The 18,465-nt window shown below is 49.7% G+C and overlaps 1 protein-coding gene across 4 annotated transcripts in view; it reads right to left on the reverse strand.

The window, feature by feature from the left end:
• Positions 1–18,465, reverse strand: part of MINK1 (misshapen-like kinase 1) — a 73,520-nt gene that overhangs the window by 6,466 nt on the left and 48,589 nt on the right. For 3 of the 4 annotated variants that reach the window (XM_006899071.1, XM_006899070.1, XM_006899068.1), the window contains exons 2-16: positions 16,613–16,678; positions 14,893–14,949; positions 14,668–14,793; positions 9,741–9,851; positions 9,196–9,286; positions 8,651–8,781; positions 8,271–8,325; positions 8,062–8,140; positions 7,652–7,827; positions 7,294–7,363; positions 6,651–6,864; positions 2,028–2,144; positions 1,074–1,298; positions 671–844; positions 106–366 (exon numbers count right to left, since the gene is read on the reverse strand). In XM_006899071.1, the coding sequence (XP_006899133.1) occupies positions 106–366; positions 671–844; positions 1,074–1,298; positions 2,028–2,144; positions 6,651–6,864; positions 7,294–7,363; positions 7,652–7,827; positions 8,062–8,140; positions 8,271–8,325; positions 8,651–8,781; positions 9,196–9,286; positions 9,741–9,851; positions 14,668–14,793; positions 14,893–14,949; positions 16,613–16,678 (1,953 nt within the window). The remainder of the gene's footprint in view (positions 1–105; positions 367–670; positions 845–1,073; positions 1,299–2,027; positions 2,145–6,650; positions 6,865–7,293; positions 7,364–7,651; positions 7,828–8,061; positions 8,141–8,270; positions 8,326–8,650; positions 8,782–9,195; positions 9,287–9,740; positions 9,852–14,667; positions 14,794–14,892; positions 14,950–16,612; positions 16,679–18,465) is intronic. The other variant, XM_006899069.1, reaches the window with a different exon arrangement.

Genomic DNA, 18,465 nt, shown 5'->3' on the forward strand with positions numbered 1-18,465 from the left:
TCTTCCTCATCTCTCTCTACTTTGAGTCCCACATCTTCTTGGCCTCTTCCCTCTTTTCTCCTCCCCTGACTATTTTCCTGCCTTTCTGTGAGCGGCTGTCCTTACCTTGGGTGGGGCCTCGTTATCTGGCCGGACCCAGGCTGGGGGATTTGGGCTGGGGCCAGGCCCTTCGGAAGTGGGGTCTGAGTTCTGGCGGATGACAGCTCCTCGGGCACTGGGTGTTGTGGTAGGCGAAAGAGCAGCAGGGTCGGGGTCGTGGGCGGCAGGGAAGGCAGCCAGGTTTCGGGTGGGCTGGTCCTGCAAGGACTGGGATCGGGGTACAGGTGCTGCGTATGGCTTCAGTGGGACCCGGTGTGCCACCAGGCTCTGCAGGGAGAGACCAGGGAGGTCGGGCAGCCCACTCGGTGGTGTATCCCCACCCAGAGTCGGGGCCTGGACTGGGAGGAAGGAGCAAGTTATGCTTGCTGGTTGCCAATTATCCACCTGAGGATAAGAGACTCCAAGAGACTATAAACAGGTCAAGCACAAGAACAAACACAAGCAGGCAACTGCCTCTGACTGTGGATCCTGAGGCCTGACTCCAGCTCAGAGCAGAATGTGCACGCATAAGTGTGTATACCTGTGCTCTAGGAATCAGGGGTGCTTCCAGTGTCTGCAGTAAGAGACTCACCTTATGAGGTCCCTCCTGGGGCTCCACCGGCCTCTGCATAGGCGGAGTTTGGGAAAGGGGGCCTGGGGGCCCAGGGGAGGCCTGGGGAATGGGCGGCTCAGGCCCTGTGCTGCTTGGCTTGGTCTTGGCCAAGGGAGAGTTCTGTTGTTTGTTCATCCTTGTTCTCTCCTCCACCTGTGATGCAGAAGGGTGTCAAGTGGGCCAGCTCTGGCCTCCTTGGTCTTACAGCCAACTGTACAAACTCGAGGTCAGCACCTGCCCCAAATGCATGAGCTACAGTTCATGTTAGGGAACTTTTCCCCATTCTCAGGCCCTGAGGCTGTGGGGCAACTGCTTCCAGCCACAGCACAGCCTTCAAGGCAGTGAGTGGGGAGGTAGGAGTTTCAGGAGGCAGTGTGTGTACCTCTCGGGCCCAGGCAGGCTTGTCAGCAGGATTAACGCCCCGGCCGTAATGGTACAGAGGCTTCCTGTCCCCTGGCAGGATCTGCTGCTGCTGCTGCTGCTTCTGAAGCTGCTGCTGCTGCTGCTGTTGCTGCTGCAGGGACTTGAGGTAGGCATGCTCCTGCTGCAGTTGCCGCTGGAGCCTCTCCGACTGCCGCTGCTCTTCCAGCTGCTTGCGCTTGTATTCCTGAGCCAAGGGTGGGGGACAGGGCTCAACAGGGGTGGCCTGGCAGTTGCAGCAGGCATGCTCTTCCTGTTTTCCAACAGTCTAGAGAGGAGATGCTTGCCCCCGAGTCCAGACGAATCCCATCCCCGAAAGGTTCCCATCCCTCTTGCAGAGGTGCTCGGAAAGCATCCTCCCGAGGAAGCTGAGGGACCCCGTTACCAGCAGCAAGGCCTGTTCCTGGAGCAGCTGTTGCTGAAGGATCTCGAGCTGTCGCTGCTCCTCCTCTAGCCTGTGACGGATATACTCCTGGGGGGCAGGGTTGGGGGCAGAGGGCAGGGAAAGAGGAAGAGGCAGGGCAGAGGCGGCGGCGGCGAAGTTGGAGGAAGAGAAAGGGGGGATCAGCAGGGTGAGGACGAGGAAGGAAAGTAGTAGAGAGGACAAGGGTGGGATGAGCCCCCCAAAGAGGGAAGTGCAGCACAGGGGAGGAAATGAGACAGGACAGTGAAGAGGTGTGGAGGGTGTGGGGATGGAATCCAGAAATGGGGAATGGAGGCACAGAGACAAGAGGAGGGCAGGGAACCAGGGTTAGGGGTTGAAGGGTGGGAGAAAACAGAGAGAAAGAGTGAAGCTGGAAAAGACAGGAACCTAGGGGTGAGGGAAAGAAGGGAAGGGTGCTGGGGAGCAAGGGAGGCAGGCAGCAGGGGGCAGGAGAGGGCAGGGGTGTGCATGAGTGCGAGGAGGGTGGTATACCTGCTCCCGCTCTGCCTGCCGCCTCTCCTCCTCCCGCCGCAGGGCCTGCATGTCTTCCAGCCTTCGCTGCTGCTCCTTCTCCTGTAGCTTCCGCTGTTCTCGATCCCTCCGCTGTTGCTGTGGGTGGAAAGAGATATCACTGGAAAATCTGCCAAACCCTAAGACAGCACGGCCCCAGAAAGGGCAAGCCCCAGCCTTCACCCAGAATATCATGGGAAGGGGACCTCTTGTTGGATGATGAGGGCAGGTCTCTCTTCTTATCAAGGGTGGAAACAGAGTGGCTTCAACTCTTTACAATCCTACCTACATCTCTCTGACCTCCTCACTTGACAGAAGAAGTCGGGGGTTGGAGAAAGAGAGGAAGATTCTTAACAAGATGGACCAGCACAGGGACTGTAACAATGGGCTGGGGCATATCCTACACCACAAGGACGGTGCAGGACAGGGCAAGGTTCAGATCTATTGTTCACAGGATCATTACAAGTTGTGGGAAACATGATAGCATCTAATAACCACCACTCCTATACAAAAGGTCCCACTGGGGGCTGGCTTAGGAAACACTGCTTATCTAAGGTCACTGGGGAAGTCCCTGGAGGGTGCACACATTTCAATGCTTGTCTGGTAACCATCCAGATGTGCTGTGGAAGAAAGCCTTGGTGATCAGCATCTAAAAATAACCAATAAACCAACCACCAGCCACTGGACCCCCTATGGAAATACAGTGCTGTCCCAACTCAACTTTGTCATCGTAAAGTACCTGTGGGCAGGAAATTGACTTTTTCTTTGGGCTGAATTAGACAATACCTCCCTTATGCACGTCTCATTTAAACAAGCAAACAAAACAAAAGTTAACAACACAAAGCCTTGACACCTTCCTGGCCTCTCAAATCAATTTTGGCTTTAAATGCATAGAGAATTGGCTACAGTGACAGTCACTGGCCACAAGAGGGCACAAGGCGACCAGAGACACAAAACCAATCTTCCGTTTTAAGGAAAACAGGAGCAGACAGAAAACCGGCATACCGATTGATTTATTTCAACAGACAAGACTCTGCTCTGGATATGCTGCTCACTAAGTTGTGCCAAGAAATCTGGAGGACGGCCACATGGCCAACTGACGAGATCGCTGTTTGTTCTCATTCTAAAGAAAGGTGACCTGACAGAGTGTGAAATTATCGAACAATATCATTAATATCACATGCTGAAAATTATCCTAAAGTGATTGGAGCAACACGTCAACAGAGAACTGAGAGATGTGCAGTCTGGGTTTAGAAGAGATCATAGTACTAGGGATATTATAATTAATGTTAGATGGATGCCGGCTGAAAGCAAAGTGTACCAGAGGAATGTCTGTGCTTCATTGACTATGCAAAGACATTTTACTGCGTGGATCATAACAAACTGTGGCTGACGCTGAGAAGAATGGTAATCCCAGAACATCTGATTGTGCTTATGCGAAACCTATACTTGAACCAAGAGGTAGTCGTCAGAACAAAGCAAGGAGACACTACATGGTTCAAAATCAGGAAGGATATCCACCAGGGATGTCTTCTGTCTCCATACCTTTTCAATTTGTATGCAGAACAGATCATCTGGGATGCTGGGCTGTATGAAGGGGAATGTGGCCTCAGGATTGGAGGAAGAGTCATCAACAACCTGTGTTATGCAGATGACACAACCCTACTTGCTGAAACTGAGGAGAACCTGAAGTGCTTGCTGCAGAAGGTCAAGGACTGCAGCCTTCAATACGGACTGACTCAACATCAAGAAAAAAACAAAGATTCTCACCACTGGGCCAATTGGCAGTATCATTATGGATGGTGAAGAGATTGAGATTGTTAACAGCGTCAGTTTGCTTGGCTCTACAATCAACACTCTTGGTACCAGCAGCCAGGAAATCAAGAGACAAATTGCATTGGGCCTCTGTCAGGGACCTCTCCAGAGTACTGAAGAGAAACGACGTCAGGCTGGAGCCTGATCCAGGCTATAGTATTCCTAATTGCATGCTATGCATCGGAGAGCTGGACAGTTACTAGGGATGATAGAAAGAGAACTGATGCCTTTGAGTTGTGGTGCTGGAGAAGAGTGTTGAATGGACTGCTAGGAGAACAAACTGGTTTGTCCTGGAGAGGGTGAAACCGGGCTACTCTTTGGAGGCAAGGATTCTGAAGCTTTGTCTGACATGCTTTGGGAATGTTGCAAGGACGGACTGGTCCTTGGAGAGGGACGTCATGTTTGGGAGGGTGGGGGGACAGTGCAGGAGAGGAAGACCCTCGATAATATGGATCGATTCAATGACTAGGGTATTGGAAGTAGGTGTGTCAGACACAGGATAGAGCAGGGTTTAGGGCTCTTGTACACAGGGTCACTATGTGTCACAAGCGACTCAATGGCACCTAACAACAACAAGAGAAGGGCTATTATGTTCTGTCAACATAGACCCACACCTGACCCTCTAGCAGGTTTTCAGAGGCTATAAATCACATGGGAGGAGACTACTCATCTGTTTCCCAAGGAGCAGCTGGTAGATTTGAACCACTTGCCTTTGTGTTGGCCGTGCAACTTCTCTTACCCACTAGAATACCAGACAAACCAAGACTGAAGTTGTCAACTATTTCATTTTACCTAGATTCACAATCATCACAGAAAATTTAAAAAAATGTGCTGCACTGGGAAAATCTGCTGTCAAGGACCTCTTTAAATGAAAGAGTGTCAATTTAAAGACTAAGATGTGCCTGATCCAAGCCATGGTATTTTAAATTGCTTGACACATTGACTGCTGCAATGGGCTTGAGTGTGTCAGATTGTGTTAGGATGGCACGAGATAGGACACTGTTCAGATCGGTTGTTCACAGGGTCGCTATGAGTTGTACTCGACTTGATGGCACCTAATAACATCATGGATCTGAAAGTTGGATACTATACAAGGATGGCAGAAGAATCATCCATGCCTTTGAATTGTGGTGCTGGAGAAAGCTACTAAATATCCCATGGACTGCCAAAAGAACAAACAGATAAGTCTTGAAGGAAGTGCAACCAGGGTGTGTGTGTGTTAGTTTTCTTTTCTTACAAGAGTACTTCTTAGAGGCATGCTGCTGGGAGGGGCCAGTTCTTAGAAAAAAATGCAATACTTGGAAAGGTAGAGGGTCCGTGAAACAAAGGAAGACCCTCAAGAAGATGGATGGACAGTGATTCTACCAGTGGACATGGCAGAGATCATGAGGATGGCACAGAACCGGGCAAGGTTTCAATCTGATACTTACAGAGCTGCTATGGTGCGTGGCTGGCTCGATGGCATCCAACAACGGAGAGGACCTGGCCCACTCCTTAGCAAACCTAAGTAGTCCAGGTTACACTTTACTTTTCACAGTCTTTCTGACCAAGAGAGTCAAACAATAAAGAAAAAGACCTAAGCAGACACTTCGCAAGAACCTCACTGTCTGTGAGACACCTCCAGGACATAGTTGTCTACCACATGAGAAGTTTAAGAGAGTATTTATTTTAATGCAATTAGTTAAAAATAACTCTACCTAAAACAATTATGAGATATCATCTCACCCCAGTCAGAATAGCAAAATTTAACAGAACAGCAAGCAACAAGTGCTGGCGAGGTTGTGCAGAAACTGGAACCCTTATTCACTGATGGTGGGAGTGTAAAATGGTGCAACCACTGTGGAAGGCAGTATGGCTCTTTCTCAAAAAGTTGGAAATAGAGATACCATTTGACCCAGCAATTCCACTACTGGGAATATACCCCAAAGAGACCATAACTGACATCCAAGCAGATATACGCACACCCATGTTCATCACGGCTTTGTTCACAACAGCAAGGAGTTGGAAACAACCTAAATGTCCATCAACAAATGAATGGGTAGAGAAGCTGTGGTATATTTGCACAATGGAATACTACACTGCATTGAAAAACAAGGAACTCATGCAACATTATTCAAAATGGGTGAATCTGGAGGACACTATGCTGAGTGACAAATCACAGTCACAAAAGGTCGAATACTGCATGGTGGCACTGTTGTAAAACAAGACTGACCTTGGGGTTGGGGAAAGACTGAGAAAGATGGCCTCAATAATGTATACTGCACTGAAACAGATGAGGGAGAAAACGGTTTAAAAGGGATATGTGAGTAGGTATTTTTTTCATGACAGGAGTCTAGAGCCCAGGCTACATGGTTGAGTGGACCTGGGGGAGGGTTTGTAAAACAACGAAAGAATTTTTCTTTTACTTTTCCAAGAGGGTAATGTACTAGGGGGGAGGGCTGGGAGGGGAGAAAAGTGCAACAATGAATGAATGGAAATCTAAAGTCTCTGTAAATTTTTACTGAAATGAATAATAAATTTAAATAAAACTTAAAAAAATTAACTATACCAATTAAAAAACTGCTTCCCTCCAACCAAATCAAATTAGCTGAAACTGACAAGAGTCTATGTTAAAGCCGCTTTAGCCAAAATAACTGTAAAAAGAGTCTTTCTAGAAGGGCAGTCCTTTCTATAAACCCGAGATGCCAAGCGAAGTCCTGATTACCCGTCTCCCATGCCAGCCTGAGGGACCAGGGGACAGGAGCAGGGAGGTGAGCTAGGCTTCCAGTCAGGACCCTGGGGGCAGCCCACCTCTTCCACACGCCTCCGCTCCTCCTTCTGCTCCTCTATGCGCCGCTGTCGCTGGTGCAGGAGATGCTTGATGTGAGCCTCAGGGTCTCGCTGCTGCTGCTGCTGCTGCTGTTGCTGCTGCTGCTTTAAAGCCTCAGAGTTGCTCTTATTCTCCTGCTGCAGCCGGAGAAATTCTCGGCGTAGAGTCGACTCCCCAGGCACGTTCATGATAGAGCTGAGTCAGGATGGCACAAAGGGGCTTTGGAGTCAGGATCTGCTGTTCCCCCATCACTGCTGGGGAACTCACTAGAGAGGGTGGCTTTTCTGGGACCAGACATCCTATCCCGGTCACACCTTAGGCCTTGACCTGCCCTCTCGTCTGTCCAGCCTTTGGCCCTGTCCTTTCAGTTCTCAGCACCTGGCTGTTAGCCCTGAATCACCTTCTCCCACCTCCTTGTTCATTCATTCACTAATGCCATTTGTCTTTAGCATGCTCAGTTTAAGCAGGCCTTTGTGCCACCCTCCTGCCCAATGGAGAGTCACCCAGCACAGGAAGTACTGCCATCTCCTCAGACGGTGAGGGATGACATCTCTCTCACAGACGCCCTTCCGCCAACCACCCCTCGGCCAAGCCCTGCCCCCTCCATCCCTCGGCCAAACCCACCTTGGCTCTCCTTCCTCTCCATGGCTGTCATCCTCCTCCTCACTGCCACTGTACTCATACTCCGTCTCCTCTGCCGGCAGGGGGACATGACAGAGAATCACTACTGTGTCTTCAGTCAGGGTCCAGATCCCACTGTGGGCTTGGCAGACCTCGATGAGGATAACCAATAAGGCCTGTCCGGATGACCAACCACCGTGGTCTACTGGGGTGCCCGCCCATCTCAGCAATAGAGTAACAGTGGGTTTCAAGGCTGGGCTTGCACAACCAGAGCTAGGTAGGGTCTAGGAGGGGTGGGGGAGTCAAGTGGGAAGAGTGAGGGCTAGGGCAGAAGAGAGGCCAGCACCCCCACTCCACTGACCCTTTTCGCCCCGCTTCTTCCGGGATCGGTCAATGTGGTCCTTGAGCTGGATGCGGACCTGCCGCTCCGTGGGCTGGTCACGGATGAAGGGAAACTTGAGCAGCTGTTCTGTTGGTGGGCGGCTCAAGTAAGTCTTGATAAGACAGGTGTCAATGAAGTCGATGAACTTCTTAGACCTGGAAACGATACCAGCACACGTTAGAGGAAGGGTGTGGAGAAGAAAGGCAGATCATCCATCAAAAGCTCCCTGAACCCCTCTGATCTTCAAGAGAAATCTCCTTTTCCACAGATGACTACGAGGCCTGGCCTACTGGCTGCAGTGCCACACCCTCTCCAGGGTACAAGCCCAAGCTTGAGCAGAGGAGTTGGGGGGTGGCACTGTCCAGAGACCTTCATGCCCATCGACCTACCATTTTTTAGACTTAAGCCTGGGCGGAGGGTTCCGAGGGATGAGGAAGAGGGCTCGCATGGGATGCATGTCACACAGAGCTAGGACACACAGAAGAGATCCGTCAGTCCTCTGGCCATGCTAGAGCCCTAAGGGACTGTTCTCATCACGACTTCCCAGGACTTGACCCCCTTTTCCTCTCATCACAGCCCTGGCAGACCCAGCACTTACGGGGGGCTCCCTCTGCCATCTCGATGGCTGTGATTCCTAGAGACCAAATGTCACTCTGCAGAGAGGAGAGAAGCAGGGGAAGATGACAATTCCTGGCACGTCTGCCCAGTCCCCTCTCTTTCCTACCAACCCTGGCCTCTTCTGGCCCATGTTCTGACCCACACCCTCTCCTCTTGAGGTTCACAACCTCCAGTCCTCCAACATCTCACACTCTTGCATCCACATATCTTTCCTTGCTGTAAAACATTCCTGAGCCTCCCCAGCACTGCAAATGTGCCATTAGACCTCAGCTTTTCTCCCTAGCCTGCACAAGTCCCCACTATATCCACTCCACCTCACTTCCTGGCTGACCCATGTACCCTCTACTTCCCACTTCATACCCTGTAATCGTAGGTGGCATCAGGGTTCTCATCACAGGCGATGACCTCTGGGGCCATCCAATAAGGGGTCCCGATGAAAGTGTTCCGCCTGCCCACAGTGCGGTCTAGCTGAGCGCTCACTCCAAAGTCCACTGTGAAGACATTGTGTGGGTGTGAGAAAGGAATCAGGCCAGCTGCCTGAGCCTCTAAGTCCTGCATGATGTCCTCAGACCCCTCTCTTTCACCCTATTAGTATCTTGAAGACTTGGCCTAGTCTTTCTGTGTCTTGGGGAAAAACAAGGTAAAAGGACCAAGGGACAGTGTACCAGGTCATACTATCCCATCTCCCCAGAGCACAGCAACAGGGACAGAATAGGCAGCAGGTCAAAAGGTTCTCAAGTGACTTTCAGCAGGAGGAAGGGCAATTCTGGGGAGGAGATAGGAAAGGGAAGGAGCAAGGCCTCACTCAGCACAGGGAGTTAGACTTGAGCCACCAGTGGGGAAAGGGAGCCTCCCATTCCGTCCTGGAGGCGAGAGGGCCCATCTGCCTCAGCAGAACAGCGCACCTAGCTTGACCTCGGCATTCTCAGTCAGCAGCACATTCTGCCCCTTGATGTCTCGATGGATGACCTTGTGGGCATGGAGATGGGCCAGACCCTGGGACAGGAGAGTGGGGAGAATTAGCTTTAGTGTTGGAGGGGAGGAGAAAGGAGGAGGAGATGGAAGTAAGCTGAGGAGGGGGAGGACATGGAGGTAAGGCTGGGCAAGGCACAGACCCTGCATCCAGGAGCCCAAGCCCAGGCTCAGCTTCGGAGGGGGCTTCATCAGGGTTCCTATGGGTCCACATGGGTGCCCCGGAGCTGCAGGGTCACAGGTGGAGGAGGAGCAGAGCTTAGAAACAGCAGGCTTGTCTCCTCCAACTGCCTGGGAGTGTCCCAAGGCTTAGGGCTCTGTTTCCCCTGCTGTCTTCCCATCAGGCTAGCTGTTTCCTAAGGACTCAGTTAATCTGCCCCTGCTGCTGGGCAGGGTCTGCTCAGGCAGATGTTCTAGCTAGAGGTAAAGGCTAAGTGCCCTGGGCATGCCTGTACGAAGGAGCAGGAGGCTGACTCACCCTGAGAATCTCTCTGCAGATGTAGGCGATGCAGTCCTCCTTCAGGGCATTCCCCTTCGTATTCTTCACCAGGTCGGTCACTGAGCCAGCACCACAGAACTCCATCACCAGCTGTGGCCCCGGGAAGACAGGAGGAGCAAGAGTCAGGCCTAATTCTCCCTTCCCCTGCTAAAGCCCCTGGGGGAAGATCAGAGACCTTCAGGCTAGAACTGATGATGCAGGCTGGAAAGCAGGGGCCACACGACCACCTGCCAGAGGCCCTGGATAATCCTAAGATCATGAGAAAAGAGGAAGGGAATGGGAGATAGGCTGGGCCTTAGAAAAACAGCCCAAGTCCTGAGCTGGAGTCCAGAGAACTGTGACACTGGAGACAGAACTACACAGTGTGGGGGAAAATGCAATGTTTTCCTCAGATTCTCATTCCCAAGTGGTGAGGAAGTGTAAATCTGGGATCTGGAGCTGTTCTCAGATGACCAGAGCGCTAAAAATGGTTTTCACATGTTAAATTAGTTGCAGCAGCAAGAGGGAAACAAAAGTGGAGTAATATTTCATGACATATGAAAATGATAGCAAATTCCAATTTTAGTCTTGGAAATAGTTTTTGGGGTTCACAGCCATGCTCATTCTTTCACTTGCTGGCTATAGTTGTTTTCACAATGCAAGGGCAGAACTGAGAAGCTCAAAAGAGTACGTACAGGCCATCAGAACCCAAGATAGTTACAGATTGGACCTTCACTGAAAAAGTTTACCAGTGCTCAGCACAGAGGCAAGAAAGAGTCTAAGAACCAGGCATTCTCTAGTTCTATTGGTTGTTGTTGTGTACCACTGAGTAGAAACAACCCACAGCTGACCCTCCAGTGGGTTTTTAGAGGCAGTTTTAATGGCACGGAAGTAGACTGCCAACCTTTCTCTTGTAGAGCAGCTGGTGAATTTGAACTGTATGCCTTTGGGACTAGGCCACCAGAGCTTCCTCCAGATCTACTAGAGTTCACAGGCTCTGCCCAGAACGCTGCAGGAAGGAACCTGGTAAGGCTTTAAAACTTCCCAAACAGAGCCAGGGACCAATCAGGGAAATACAGCCCTGCCTGCACCTGGGGGAGATGGGGGTGGGGGTGGAAAAGAACCACTGAGATTCAGAGGCTGTGCTCAAAGGGAAGGCCCCTTGGATCACTTCCCAGAGAATCAGTGTGCCTGTCCAAGTAGATTCACAAGATGTTTTCTAAAAGCCACATCCATACAGGAAAAGGCTAGATGGAAGACATTCTTTTGCATATGCAATAAAAGTAATTTGCACTGTCAAATCTGGTCCAGTCCTTCCGTAGCAAAGCACAGTGGTTGGAGGTGAACCATGGACCAGCCAGGTCCAGAAGAGGGCGCTAGGCTGCTGTACCCTAGTTTCTGATCCTCTGATCTTCGCATCCTGCGGATCGACTGGCCTACCTGAGGTGTTCCTCTGTGGGCATGTGCGCACCTGCATGTTGGTACATGTGTGTGCCTCGTAAGACAGAACGCTGCAGAGGCTAACAATCTGTGCAGGGCACACAGAAGGTTGCTCAATAAGTGCTTGCTGCCTAGCTGACTGCTGAGGCGAGAGAAACCGCATGCCTCTGCTACTCTCTCTTCAGGATGTGGTCAGAAGAGTCAGTTGGTACTCATCCCCGAGTAATGGGAGGAGGACGGTTCTTGGGAAAGTTTTAGGCCAGGGAAAAGTTGGAGGCAGCACAAAAAAGCTACCGAAGGCTCTAGTTCGAACAGTCCAAAATGGCTTGTGCACTGCCAGGTGTCCTAGCCGCACAGTGTTCTGATTCTATTGCTCTCCCAGGAGTTGTGCTCAGACAGGAGAGCCAAAGCACTAACTCTCTGCATGGTCTCCTCATGCTCTGCAGTTGCTAGGTGCCATTGAATCAAGCACGACCCATAGTGGCCTTATGAATGAACTCTGTCCTATCCTGTGCCACCCTCACACACTTCCTGACAAACCAGAGCCCGCTGGGGCAGTCACCGTGTTCATCCATCTAGTCAAGGATCTTCCTCTCCTTCACCAACCCTCTGCCTTTTTGAGCATCATGTCCCTCTCCAAGGAACACCCCTCCTATCAACATGCTTGACGTATGTGAGACAAAGCTTTATCATCTATGCTTCCAAGGAGCACTCTGTCCAAGACATATTTGTCTGTTCTTCTGGCAGTTCATGAGATGTTCAGTACTCTTCTCCAACAACTCAGCTCAAAGATCTCACTTTTTTTGTCATCCTTATTCACTGTCCATCTCTCAAATGCATAGCAAGTGATTGGAAGATCATGACCTGAGTCAGATAGATGCACCTTAGTCCTCAAACTGGTATCACTGATCATCAATAATTTGAAGAGGTCCCTAACTGCAGACTTTCCCAGTGCAATACATCTCCTGATTTCCTGACTGCTGGTTCCAAGGGTGTTAACTGTGGATCTAAGTAAGATGAAGTTGTTGACAATTTCAATCTTTTCTCCATCTACCATTCTGTTACCTACTGGTCCTGTGGTAAGAATCTTTGTTTTCTTGAGGTTGAGATGCAATCCATATTGAATGTAGGCTGTATTCTTTGATCTTCTGCAACAAGTGCTTCAAGTTCTTCTCACTTTTAGCAAGCAAGGTTGTATCATCTGTATAGTGCAGGTTACGGATGAGTTTTCCTCTGATCTTGTCACATTCTTCTTCATAGAGTCAAGCTTTTCGAACAATTTGCTCAACTTATAGATCGAACAGGAATGGAGAGAGAATACAGCCCTCACACACTCCCTTCTTAATATTAAACCATGTAGTGTTACCCTGCTCTGTTCATGCAACAGCCTCCTAGTCTAGGTAGGTTTCGCATGAGCACAATTAAGTGTTCTGGGATTACCACTGTTCCCAATGACAGCCATAACTTGTTATGATCCACAGAGTCAAGAGCCTCTGCATAGTCAATAAAGTTCAAATAGACACTCCTCTGGTATTCTTTACTTTCAGCCAGAATCCATTTGACATGAGCAATGATATCCCTGGTGCCATGGCCTCCTCCAATTCTACCTGAACTTCTGGCAGTTTCCAATCTATACTGTTCTAGCAGTTTTTAAATTATCTTCAGCAGTGTTTTACTTGCATGTGATATTAATGATATTGTTCAACAGTTTCCACATTCTGTTGGATCACCTTTACTGAGACTGAAAACAAATGTGAACCTCTACCAATACACTGGCCAGACAGCTGTCCTCCAAATTTCCTAACAGTGACTGGCGAGGGCATCCAGGGCTACATCCTGTTAATTGAACCAAGTCAATTGATAACCCATAGATTTCTGAGGCCTTATTTTTTTTGCCAATGCATTCAGTGCAGCTTCAACTTCTCCATTCTTTACTACTGGCTTTTGCTTATATGGTACTTCCTGAAATTGTCCAGTGTCAGTCAGTTATTTTTGGTATAGTGACTCTGTGTATAACCTCCATCTTCCTCAGTCATTCAACATATTTCCCATAGCATCTTTCAATACTGCATCAGTTCTCTCAGCTTGAAAAATGCAGAGCAAGTTCTTCCCTTTTTATTCACCAATCCCAGCTATCTACATATTCCATTATAATACTTTGCTTTGTCTTCTTCAGCTGCCCATTGAAATCTTCTGCTCAGTTCTTTTACTTTGGCATCTTTTCCCTTTGTCTTGGTTTCTCGATGGTCCAGTGCAATTTTCAGAGTCTCCTCTGACATCCATTTTACTTTTTTCCTTCTCCTGTCTTTGTAAATGACCTTTTGCTATCTTCATGGATAATATCCCTGATGTCATCCCACAAATCATCACTGGTGTTCAGTGCTTCAAACCTCTTCTTAAGATGATTTTGAAATTCAGGTAGAATAGATTCAGAATTGCATTTTCGTTCTCGAGGACTTATTTTCATTTTTTGCAGCCTCACTTTGAACCTGCAAATGAGTGATTGATGGTCTGACCCACAGTCCACCCCACGGCCTCGTTCTGACTGCTCATATGGAGCTTCTCCAATGATTCCTTCCACAGATGTAGTCAATCTGATTCCTATGCAGCCCATCAGAGGAGGTCTATGTGTAAAGTTGCCATTTGTATTTTTTAAAGGTATTTGCATTGAATAAATAACTGAAAATACAAAATTAGATCACTCTATTTCCAGCCTCATGTCTGTCACCTAGTCCATACTTTCCAACTACTATTCATTCTATTATTCATTCTTTTAACCAGTCCTCTTGCCCTAAAACTAGACCTATATTGCTCACTATTTATTAGTTGCCTATCAAACAGGGAACTCTGGTGGCCTAGTGGTAAGAAGCTAAACTGTAATCCTAAAGTCACATGGTTCAAACCCACCAACTGCTCTGTAGGAGAAGGAAGTGCAGTCTCCTCCCATGTGATTGGCTGCCTCTAAAAACCCACTAGAGGTTCAGCTATGAGTCAGCTCCAAATGGATGGCACACAACAACAACCACCACCAGACAGGATAAGGGAGCACTGGTGGCATAATCTGTAGGGAGTCACACTGTTAAGCCAAAGGCTTAGCCTCTCTGGTGGTCGGAATCTATCAGTAGCTCCACGGGAGAAAGATAGGCAATCTCCTTTTTAGCCAGCCTTAGAACCCTCAGAGAGGGTCGGTAATGCATCAGTTCTGACTCAATAGCAATGAACTTGAGCTTTGAGTTTGACCAGACAGTATGAGATAGTGGTTTTAACAAAAGTTGGGGCAACACAAAGCTTCTATCACCCAAACACTGAGCAGACAGGTGCTGTACTGGATGGAGTAGGGGTGGGGTTTGGAGTGTGGGGCTCCAGGTGAGTCACAGGTCCCCGGCATTCAGGAATAGGAGAGGGTGTCCAGACTAGGGAGAAAGGATGAGAAGAAACTTCAGGTGCCAGCAGGAAGGGCAGGGAGGCAGGGAGAGGGCCTCCTCACCCAGAGCTGGTCATCATTTCCCGGGGGGCTCTTCTTGATGAAGGCCCCATAATAGGTGGCAATGTTGCGGTGATGAGAGTACTTTTTCAGCATGTTGATCTCCTGTTTGATCTCCTCCTCCTCGTCCTGGGTAAACAGGAGGAAGAGAGCTCTGAGATACCATTCTTCACTCCCATACCATCTTAAGAGCTTGGGCCCTCCCTTCACCCAGGCTCGACTCCCTACCTCCGTTACGTCCATGACCTTGATGGCAGCCAGCTGCCCTGTCTTGACATGCCGACCCTGCCACAGAGAAAGCCAAGCTTGGAGGGACCTGCTCAATGCCTGGGTGCAGAACGGCTGAGCAAGTCGATGTAGAAAGGCCCCATCTTTTGACTCTCTTCTCTCTTAACAAGTGCTTGCCTGTCATTGTGGCCAGATCGCTCAATCTCTGTATGACTCACAGGGTTGATGGAAGGAAGAGTACTCTTGACAAGAGAGACCATGACAATGGAAAAGCCACCTAGGCCGTACATCCAAGCTATACTGTACCATGCAAATGAAGACCCTTCTACTAAAAAGAAAACAAAACTAAGAGACGGGGAAACATGGGTGCTGTGCTCTAGTAACCCTGATTGGGAGTTTCAATACAGAGCTAGAGAGAAAGATCCTTTCTCCATCCTTAAATGGAGCTGGCTGGAGAAGGCAGCTGGGAGGGCAGGCTCGGCCTCTTGTATTTCACACAGGACAAGCTGCCTTGCTGCCCTGGTGACCCACTGCCTTCTAGACAGGAGACCTCTCCATATACCATCCCCAGGCCTGTTGTTGACAGGGAAAAGAATAAAGACAGAACTGGGAATTCAGAAAGCTCAGGGACACAGAGGGGCTGACTACGGCACATGCCCATCATCAATGTTAATGCAGAAAATTTCCCCTTCCAGAGTGTCTTAATTCCTGCATTGCCTCCTCCCACCTCACAGGAGTTCCTGGAGGCTTGGACAGGACAGTCCCACGGCATCCCAGGGAGGAACAGAGTCAGGAGGCAGCCCCTCACTGGGACAGATATGGGCAATGCCAGCCCATGGGATATTTTTAACCTAGGCAGCCATTTAAGACCCCAAATCTGCAGAGGCAATAGAACTCAAGAGATATTATTACCATAGCAACAACTCGGCAGAGACTGGAAGGGTGGGAGAGTGCGTACTTCTCTAAGGCTTATAAGGGATGATGGGAAGAGAAAGACAAGTGGTAGGTTGGTCCTGGAGATTCAGGAATCCAGGCCCCAGAAATGTAGAGAAGACTTGGAGAGAACAGTCATTCTGTCCGAAGACAAAGCAGCACAAGCTCCCTCAGGAGGTTCCTCCGGCTCCAGGGTGCTGCTGCCCTGAATCCCCCTCCCTTCTGTGGCCACCTCCCCCATCCTAGTGCAACAGGTGGGCAGGACATGTGAGTACCTGGCCAAGCCAAACGCCACTCCTGGTGGCTCAGCCTCAACTATGGAAGTCATCTAGGCCCTGGTTTCAGCTCTGCACAGGCCAGCAGGGGAACTCATGGGAATCCTTTTCTTCTACTTCCAATGGGTCCCCTCAACCCCAAGATTGGGGTTTCTGTGATCTTGAGAGAGGCCAATGCCCCACCTTTGGCCCCAGCACTGACACATCTCGCACATCCACCCCACTCCTCCTCACAGCTCCAGGCTGCACGCTCTTCTTTCACACTCCACCCAGCTGCAGACCTGTCCTGCTGCTCCCAGAACAAGTTCTAAATGCTCCACTTCTTGCTACTCCCTTTATTACTTCTGTTCCCCTTTCTCCCAGCTCCTCTTTGCTTTCTTACGGCTCCTGCGCCTGTAATGGCTCCCATCCTCAAATCTCCAGACCTAGTTCAATTCCTCCCACCCCTCCTTTCACTCCACTCAGAGGAGGTGGGGGGGGTCACACTCCTGCTCCATCCAAGTCTCACTCACCTTGTATACTTGTCCGTAGGTTCCATTGCCGACCACCTCCACCAGTTCAAAGATTCCAGCCGGGTCCTGGGAAGCAGGAGACAGAACAGGTGTCAGGACCTCAAGAAAGGGTAGCAGAGTCATTCAGTTAGCACGGTGAGGAAACCTGATGGCCTGTTACGAGTTACAGAGTATGTGTCCAAGGTGGTATGCTGAGAGGAGGTAAGGAAAAACTGTAGAAAGCTGCACTGGCTTCTAAGAAACATGTTCCCTGTTTCAAACGAGGGATGAGCTCAGGGACTCTGCGTCTTCATCTGTCAAATGGGATGTCAGAGTGCATCTACCCTTAAGGTTGGTGTAAACGGTAAATGGGCTAATTTCCATAAAACGCTTAAGACTACACCTGGCACAGAGCAGGTGCCCAATAAAAGCTAATTATCATTATTATTGTTTATTTTAAAAGCAGGGGTAAAAAGTGCTCACGGGGAGCAAGGCTTCAACAGGCGTCAACCTTCAATTTTGCCCCCTTTCTCAGTGCAAGGATCCAGGTGTGGCATCTAGGGGCAATGGAAAGGGTCTCCAGGAGGAAGGGAGAAAGCAGGTGTGAAAGTGAGAAAGGGCCCAAGGAGGGGCAGGCTGGAAGTAGAGAACTTGCAGTTCCTACTTCTCTGAGTCAACCAGTGCCAGGGGGGAAAAGGCCCAACGGGCTTGAACAAAGCCTCCAAAGAAGCTCATCCTCCTGCTGGGCCAAGACCAGGCAGGCCTGGCCTTGGAGCCACACAGCTGCTGCCGGAGGCCACCCACACCCTCCTGGCAGAATCCCCCATTGCCCATTTTTTTTGAGAGAGAAGTTTGGAGCTGGAGCTGCAAGATGAGGGAGAGATGCCGCTGGACTCCCGTCCTGCCACTCTGGCTAACAGCCCTGGGATTTCAGAGCAAGGCCTCCCACCAAGCATAAGGCTGAGAGGGAAAGAAAGTGAGGCAGTCATTTAAATGGTTAGGAGATTAACACTCCTGGTAGCACAGGGGCCTCTGTGTTCACAGTTCTAAAAAGAAAGCATCTAAAATCCATCTAATTTTGAAAACCAATTTGGGATTTTTGGAAATAAACTTTTTGACTCACTGAAGCAAGTGTACATATGGGAGATTACCTGGGCATGTCAGAAACCAGGGAGACACCTGCTTGAGGCTCCCCCCACCCCCAGGCTTCTTATGAACATCCTGATTGTGTATTAACTTAATCCGTACTTTCTGAGAGAGGACTTAAAAAACATTAAAGTGTCCCTGGCTCTTTCCACTTTCCTATCAAAGCCTGTGTCACACAAAACGCACACTGACTTGACTATAAATCAATACCCTGAGAATCACCAGAGCAAGCCCAGCACCTTGCCCAGTGGCCGGTACCAGCAGCCTACAGAACCTGCCAGGGCCCAGCTGGACCCCACAGAGGGCCTGTATCCTTTTTTTCCTGTTCCCACAGGAAGACATGATGGAAAGTGAAGAAGGGGCCCTGCCCTGTGTTTGGACAGTGATAGGGTTGACCAGTCCAAAAGTTGCTTGGTTCTATGTTTGTTTAACTTCAGGTAAAGCTGTTGTTGTTGTTATGTGCCGTCGAGTCGCCTGCGACTCACAGCAACCCTATGTACAACAGCCCTAAACTCCGCTCGGTCCTGTGCCAATCACACTGTCTCCGACACTCCCATCCCAATTATCCCAGTCACTGAATCAATCCACCTCATAGAGGGCCTTCCTCGCCTGCGCTGTCCCTCCACCCTCCCAAACATGATGTCCTTCTCCAAGGACTGGTCTCTCCTCACAACATGTCCAAAGTATGTTAGACGGAGCCTCAGAATCCTTGCCTCCAAGGAGCCACC

Source organism: Elephantulus edwardii, unplaced genomic scaffold (genome assembly GCF_000299155.1).
Source record: "Elephantulus edwardii isolate Elephantulus edwardi_28Jun2011 unplaced genomic scaffold, EleEdw1.0 scaffold00246, whole genome shotgun sequence".
NCBI classification, from domain to species: Eukaryota; Metazoa; Chordata; class Mammalia; order Macroscelidea; family Macroscelididae; genus Elephantulus; species Elephantulus edwardii.